The sequence below is a fragment of the Galeopterus variegatus genome, unplaced genomic scaffold (assembly GCF_000696425.1).
Source record: "Galeopterus variegatus unplaced genomic scaffold, G_variegatus-3.0.2 Scaffold14923, whole genome shotgun sequence".
Lineage (NCBI taxonomy): Eukaryota > Metazoa > Chordata > Mammalia > Dermoptera > Cynocephalidae > Galeopterus > Galeopterus variegatus.
In genome coordinates this window covers 1-8,243 of record NW_007741034.1, presented here as the reverse complement: position 1 = coordinate 8,243, position 8,243 = coordinate 1, and the positions used below count along the sequence as shown (strand labels likewise).

General features: G+C 39.4%; 1 protein-coding gene across 1 annotated transcript; it reads left to right on the top strand.

Annotated features, from left to right (window-relative positions):
• Positions 1-215: 215 nt before the first annotated feature.
• LOC103582109 (HEAT repeat-containing protein 1-like) lies at positions 216-7,238 on the top strand (the record flags this gene model as incomplete). Its single annotated transcript, XM_008563796.1, has 8 exons — positions 216-276; positions 475-648; positions 1,219-1,435; positions 3,605-3,746; positions 5,237-5,338; positions 5,785-5,925; positions 6,736-6,947; positions 7,105-7,238. Coding segments are annotated over exons 2-8 (1,090 nt in total), but the record flags the coding sequence as incomplete, so codon positions are not given.
• Between the last annotated feature and the right edge of the window lie 1,005 nt (positions 7,239-8,243).

The following is an 8,243-nucleotide window of genomic DNA, read 5'->3' as shown; positions in this document are numbered from 1 at the left end:
TTCGTCTGGGGAGGCGGGAGGCGGGGCTTCGTCTCGGGAGGCGGGGCTACTCGTCACATTTCCGGGGAGGGGGCGAGGCTTCGTCTCGAGAGGAGGGTGGGAGGCGGAACTTCGTCTCTGGAGGCGGGACTACTGTCGCATTTCCGGCGAGCTTGTACCTCTTCTCTTGCCGTAGGGCCTGGAACCGGAAGCTGTTGGGAGGCATGCTTTTGGTTTCCGGGACAGGGCTGGACGGCTTGGTACCATGTGGGAGCTGCCGTGAAGAGTTGTCGGCTCGTAAGTCCTCCCTTAATTCCGAGCTCCGGGTGACGAGGAGCACCGAGCCGCTCGGTGTGGCCGCGGACTGGGGCGCTCTACCGAGGGAGGGTGAGGCGTCCGCGGGTTGTCCGGGTGTCTGCTGAGTGGGAGAACCCGTGGGGCGGCCACGCTCTTGGAGCTTCGTCGAGACCCTCTCACGGTGGGTATGTTTCTCAGCCTGTGTCTTTAGAAATCCGCTGGCGTGAAAGATGACGTCCTTAGCCCAGCAGCTGCAGCGACTCGCCCTCCCCCAGAGTGATCCCAGCCTCTTATCCAGACATGAAGTTGCTTCTCTGCTGTTTGACCCCAAGGAAGCGGCCACCATCGACAGGGACACCGCCTTTGCCATCGGTGAGCTGCCCATTAACTTGGAAAAGCTTTGAAACATTTGTTTACTGAATGTGGTTTCATTTTCTTTCCTCTTCTGCTCCCCACCCCCTTTCCTTAGCATTTTTTTTTAACTTGTCGACTTGCGTTAGTAAGAGAAAGAGAATAACATAGCCACGTGCTACATGCTTGAAATGCATATAGGTAGTGGCATCTAAGTTACCCAGACGAAGGGACTTCGTCAGGGAGGGCAACTAATACTCGTATGGAGAAAGGAAGGACAGCTGAAAGAGGACGGAGGCAGTGGTTGCGGTGGAGGAGGGATCTTCCCAGAGGGCTGCCTAGTTATTGTAGGGATATCAAAAATATGGAGATAAAACAAGAAGAAATGGCTTCTTCCACGAAGTGCGTTCTGTTCTCCTAGCTGATGAGATAACATTGATTCTATACGGTGAAAACTAGAATTCTGTGTTTGGAGCTGTATATTACATGCTAAAAGAATTCAGAAACTTTTAGGGGTAAGTAAAACTGTAAAAGAGGAGTGGTATGAATTTGCTTGCAAGGAATTGTTAAATAAACTGTCTTTTTTTCTAGGATGCACAGGACTTGAAGAGTTGCTTGCAATTGATCCTTCCTTTGAGCAGTTTGAAGCACCGTTGTTCAGCCAGCTAGCAAAAACCTTGGAGCGCAGCGTTCAGACCAAAGCAGTGAACAAACAGCTGGATGAAAACCTTTCATTATTCCTTATTCACTTATCACCTTACTTCCTGCTTAAGCCAGCACAGAAATGTCTGGAGTGGTTGATTCACAGGTAGCTAATGGAATCACAAAAATAACTATGGGCTATCCACTTTGCTCTTTTGTAAAATTAAGTAGTTGAAAACACTTATCCAGTTAAAGCTGAAAAATTATGTATATTAAGAAATTAATAAGATGTCTTACATGAGATAAGCATGCTCTTCTGCTTTTAAATTCGTGTTCGTTGATGGTGAATAGTACCACTGAAGATATTGAGTAGATGTTCTTACCTCATTAGTTCTAAGGAGCTCTTATTAGTTTGCCATTAGATTGTTCCTGCACACTTGGGACAGTGGGTATTCAACTTCTTTCTTGCCAAAATAACAGCAGTGGTTTTGGGAAAAGGTAGCAGTATCCTCTAAAATACCATAGCCTAAGAAAAATGGTAATAACTAATGTATGTTGAGCATTTACTCACCAGGCCCTGTGGTAAGCATTTTACGTGTGTTATCTCACTTAATTCTCACAACATTCCTATGGGGAGATACTTGTATTATACCCATTTGACAGTTGCAAAAAACTGAGGCTTAAAAGGGTTAAGTTGCCTGAGTCACACAAGTAATTGGCTGAGCTGGGACACAACTGAAGTTTGTTTCCAAGGTTAGCTCTTTCAGCCACTTTGGAAATTATCTGAGTAAGTTTACTTAGTTTATTTTCTCACTTATTGGCATCACATCACAGCTTACACATTTTTGTTTATTCTTTCAATATACATGTTTTAAAAGTAGAAAGATTTCCATTTCATTAATTGGAGACATGGGGGTGTGGTGATTTCCTTTCAGGAAGCAAGTGAGTCACTGAGAAAACAATCTTTAACTTGGGTCTTCTGACTATCAGAACATTAGACTCATCAGACAAAAAAGATCGTTCAAAAGTTTGTGATATTTCCCTCTGTTGTCTAGCTGGTAATTTTCCCCAAATAGATCATTAATGTAAGGGGTACTTTTTGCATTTGATTGTATTTATTCAGCAAAGACTGGGTTTGATATATGGATGAGTAGGTTTGCCCTTGGTTACTGTTTTGAAATAAATGCCATAATAGAAGTTTACGCAAAGTTTTGGGGATGTAGTGTGGCCTGGAGTAGTTGAGGAAAGCTTCACAGAAGAAGTAACGTCTTGGCTAGCAGTAAAGCCTTGTATAAAACTAACAAAAGGCAGAGTGGTATGGTACTATAAGGTAAGTACATGTAAAAGGATAGAAGAGTTTAGATAAACCTAAGAGGGCTCAACTGGCTGAATGAAAATTAGGAAAAGCATCTTGAAAGAGGAGGCATCTGAGCAAGGCCTTGAAAACTGGGAAGGATTTAATGTATCTGACAATGAATCTATCTTATGTTAGGGTACAGGGACTGATACAAATTACATATTGTTGTGATTGTTAATTTTTTTTATCCAAGGGATGTAATATGACTTTCTTTTTAACTAGTCTTTTGGTTTTAGAAGTAACGTAGTTAAGAAAACTGTGGAAGGTGACTTTGAGTATGGAGAGAACCTGAGCTTTGCCACCTGCTTGGCCAGTTGCTTTTATGTAGATATGACTCAGTGATCCCCCTTATGTTAATATAAGAATAGGTTTTTTAAAAAGTTGACAGAAAGTGAATGGGACATAAAGTTTGATATTGAATATTCAAAACTATTGCTGCATGAGAATTGGCAGTTTGGAGCAACACAGATGGAACTAGAGACCATCATGTTAAGTGAAATAAGCCAGGCACAGAAAGACAGATACCACGTGATCTCGTATATGAATCTAATTTTTTTTAAAAAGTGGTTCTCATAGAAGTAGAGAGTAGAATAATGGTTACCAGAGGCCAGAAGGGGAGGGGTCTGGAGGGGAAGTGATGGATTAACAGGTACAGAGCTGTGCTATCTACTCTAAGATAATCAATGTACAGTATATGCACGTATAGAAAAATCACACTGTACCCCACCAGTATGTTCAAATAAATATTTTAAAAATGGAAAAAAAAAGAAAAGAATTGGCAGAACCATGTTCAGGTGAACTAGAATGCAAAATAGAGGGCTTATCATTTAAGTGCCCTGTATGATGATTGTGGTGACATGGTGGTTTTACTGATATTCATTCTAGGTACTTTTAGCTCATTGATATGTAATTTGTGCATGTAAGGAGATAGGTGCTATAAGTTTTGTGTCAATTTGAATTGTTTGCTTTTTTTCCCAGGTTTCATATCCATCTTTATAATGAAGATAGTCTCATTGCTTGTGTTCTGCCATACCACGAGACAAGAATATTTGTGCGGGTTATACAGCTTCTAAAAATTAATAGTTCAAAGCACAAATGGTTCTGGTTGTTACCAGTTAAGGTATGGTTGTTGAGTGACATGTTTTTAATTATTACAAGTCTTGATTAAGGGATGTAATTTTGAAAAAATAAAGTCATTAGTGCTCCTAGGGATAGTCCAAATATTAACTCCATCACTTTTATTCCTAACTTCCAGTTGAAACAGTTATTAATATTATCTAATATTATCTAGCTTTTATTTAGTACCTGACATGAGGCCAGGCAATTTATATTATATTGGATTCTCACAAAACTCCATTTTTATGGATGAGGATAGGCTCCAAAAATTAAATTACATGCCAAAGTTCACATAACTATAAAGGGGCATATTTGGAATTTGAATCCCATTCTGATTCTAAAGTCTGTGTCTTCACTATACCATGGTATTTGACATTTTAAATTTTGGAACTGAAGAGCTTTAAAAAAGTTGGAGGTGAAGAAAGGCAGAAAATACTTACAAAAATTAAAGGGATGAGAATAACCTGAAGAGCTTCAGGAAATTATTAAAGTTGTGGAGAAGATGCTAAGAATTAATTTACAGGTGAATAGAAGGATGGGTGCCTAACTGGAAGGGTCTCGGTAAATCAGATGGTGCACTATTGTGGTGAAACCCCTGACTTGCCACTAGTGCTTTGTTGCAGCATGTACTAAAGGAAAGTAGATGTGTGTTGTTAGCAGGAACTGCATGCTCTGCATGGCGACCCCTTCTGGGAGGAGGACAAATGGGGATGGAAGGAGGCTCACAGGGGGTGGGGCTGTGCAGAGCGTTAACGGATGGTGATAGCAAGGTCAGCGATTGGGATGAGTAAGAAGGAAGGAGTGGGGAACTTTAAATGAGGAGGAGAGTTTACGAATCTGGGATGTAAGGCACTTGAACTAAAAAATGTTCAAGGCCAACCTGTGGAAAGGCTTCTTATCAAACTGCTGTTCCCAACATTCACTCTGCTTGTAGCATCAAGGTCATTTTCCCCTGGTCTGCACATAGACACTGCTGCTCCCTGGACACTCTTATTCCAAGTGTCCAAACCTCACCTGCCTATTAAAGTTCACCTCTAATTCTCATTTTGTTGATGTATTCAATATTTATTGAGCACCTAAGACATAACCATGTGCAATACTATGTGGTGGGGACAGTGGTATCCGTTGGCCGAGTTCCTGGTCTAATTCTGTTATTAGTGTTATTGTAAAGCAGTTTTAAAAAAGTATCACATTGGCTGAAAACCCAAATCTAACCAGTAGAACTACTCAGAATCTAGAGAATCCAGGTTTAGATAAATGCATATCAAAACACGACGCATGATAAGCGTTTTTGACTGAGTACCTCCCCCCGCATTGCTGATCTCTTGAGTTTGTAAAGATTCCAAGACTTTATGTGTTAATTTCATCACCACAGCCAGTTATAAGGAAGGATTATATCTTGTATTTATGAACTGCAGCAATGTGAAAATGTTACTAGGGTGGGTACTTTAAAATAACGATCAATTGATAGTTTGTTCTTTCTGTTAATAACAGCAATCTGGAGTGCCCTTAGCTAAAGGAACTTTGATTACCCACTGCTACAAAGATCTTGGATTCATGGATTTCATTTGTAGTCTGGTGATGAAATCTGTGAAGGTGAGTAGTATGTTGTTTTGTGAATGTACATGTATAATTTCATTGAAAAGATTGTTTGCTCTGAATGAAGAAAACATACTAAAGCCTTTCCTAATAGCAATGATACTTTGAAGAAATTTCTTTTGTTAAATTATTTGTGGTTTTCGAGTAAGAGCAGCTGGAGGATCAGTCTTTTCTCATGAAAGGTGTTTTTGTACAAAAATATATTAGTCAATCCCTTGCCAAATTCTAGTTACAGTGACTATTTAAACAAAGATACAATCTAAAAACGTCAAGTAGATTGTTAGGCAGTTCGTTCTTGTTATATTGTGTATTTAATTCTATATTCCTTATGGTAAAAATTAAAATGTCAAAGCCTGAAGTAGCTCAGGAGAGCTGTATATAAATATTTTTATCTAATTGGTCTTTCACTGTTAAATGTGTTTGGTTTGTGTTCCCTGTTCCAGGTTTTTGCTGAGTATCCAGGAAGCTCGGCTCAGTTGCGGGTGCTCTTGGCTTTCTATGCTACTACCATCGTGTCTGCTCTAGTGGCTGCGGAGCACATATCGGACAACATAGTCGCCAAACTATTTCCATATATCCAGAAGGTTGGCTCTGCTGATGTATAAAGTGGATTATTTTGTACTATAAGGGCTTTTCTTACTTTGAAAATTTCATTTAGATGTAAATGTCTTTAAATTGATAGTGTATTTCAGATGGTTGATGAGATTTAATCTTTAGGTAAAAAAAATTATGACTTTTTTAGTCTTAAAAATACATCAGAGAGGGACCTTTAACCAGGACTCTGAGAATAAATGTTGGCTATCTGACCCCGCCACTCTTTCCCAGATCTGTTTTCTTCGCTGTCATTTTACCTCGCTGGAAAGAGAATGGAGTAGGCAGTTTCCTCAAGGCTCGGCAGCCTCTTAGCATTCTTTTTGCATTGGCCTCTGCTTCTCGGTGTTTCTTCTTCCCACGTGCCTTGTTGCCTGCCGCCTTCCCAGATGCCCCATGGAGGTACTGCCTTTCGCTTCCTATCAGTGTCCCAAACTATTGTCTTCAATCAGATACGGTTTTATGTCTGGCGGTGATCTGATTGAAAGGTTTCCCATCCACTGATAGGTGTTTGCATACGAAAGAAGAGCTTGTTGGCTCCTGTTAGGACGGGCGGTGGATATTTGAGACTTTCTTAGATCCCTCCTCTCATCCAAGAGACTTGTCTCATCTCCGTGTCCACTCAGGAAAAGGGGTCAACACCTTCATTTTCTACTTCTGAAGACTGGCTGCTTCTCAGTGTGCGTTAGGTTGCGTTAATCTCTAACTTAGGACATTTCTAGTTCCTCGGGGTAAAGTAACATTTTAAGTAGAAGAAATTAATACAATTTATCATTTTTACTTGTATTTTAAAAAATATTTAGGGATTGAAATCATCTTTGCCAGATTACAGAGCTGCAACGTACATGATAATATGTCAGATTTCTGTGAAAGTGACAATGGAAGATACCGTTGTTAATTCATTGGCATCACAGATCATCAAAACATTGACCAAGATTCCCTCTTTGATCAAGGAAGGATTAGGTTCCTTGATAGTGCTCCTGCAGAGACAGAAGCCTGAGAGCCTTGGGAAAAAGTATGTACGATTGAATTGGGAAATGATGCTAGTTAGAGGCGAATGAGATTATTTTGAATAATTTTTTTGTAAGATAGGTGACATACTATTTTTTTTTATATTGCTGTTTGTTGTCTGACTTGTAAAGTCAACATCATATGTGCTTGCTTCTTCGAAGGCCGTTTACTCACCTGTGTGATGTTCCCGATCTTATTACAATACTTCACGGCATTTCTGAGACATATGACGTCAGTCCTCTTCTGCGTTACATGCTTCCCCGTCTGGTTGCTGCCGTCATTCATCACGTGTCAGGTGTGTGGTTTTGCATTTTTGTACAGAAACTTGCATTCTAAGATCTGATCCTCTTAAAATAGGAACCATACCCTGGTTAACAGCTTTAAAATATTTGAAATCTCTGCTGTTCAAATGTTTCTGTGTAGCCAGTCTATTTTTCTTAAGTGAGATACATTTGGGGCAGGGAGCAGGTTGGTTCAAGAGAGATCCTTCTTCCTTGAGTGATTTCTCAGAATTCTGTTCTTTTTAAAATCTGTTTTCTTAAACAGTCTGTACATGAATAACACTGGGTTTGTTGTAAAATATACTACTGAGTAAACCTTTTCCTTCACATTTAGGAATTTAATGAACTTGAGTGAAGTTTACAGTAAATACCCAGTTGCCAAAAAAAGTTATAAAACAAAGCCAAAAAATTAATTAGAAAATGATTATTTGCATTGTTTGTTTTTATCCTTCAATTAATACAGAAAGACAAGGAAGAAATACTTGGTCCTATTGCTACTTGCAGAACGCTAAGAAAGACATCTCTAAAACTGTGTCAGTCTATTAGAAGATAAGGTTTACATATGACCAAACCTTGGTTCCAACATGCGGTTCAGAAAAATGCCTGCCATGAGTGCAAGTGCGTTCTGTCTGTTCTCATAGTGATGAGTGATGTGGTCCCAGGCTTTGAAGGCAGGGACTAACAGCAGACTCATACGTTTACGGTAAATCAGGACAAGAAGATGACAACTCTTAGTTCAGCAAAGAGGTCTTGACATGAAAGTGTAGCCTGTTTTCAGAAATAGTTTATTAAGATCTAGGTTTGTGGCTCAACTTCAGTAATAACTTATAATGTGACTTGGGGAAAGTCTACTTAACTTTTATACTTTTCCATTATTGATATAAATATGATAGTATTTGTTAAAAATATAGAGAATTTCAGGTAAAGGATAAAAGAGGGCAAGGTATATAAAAATGTTGTGAAAAATATAAATGATTAAAGAGGTAAAATACACTTTTGAAAACAGATAAAAAGGTGGA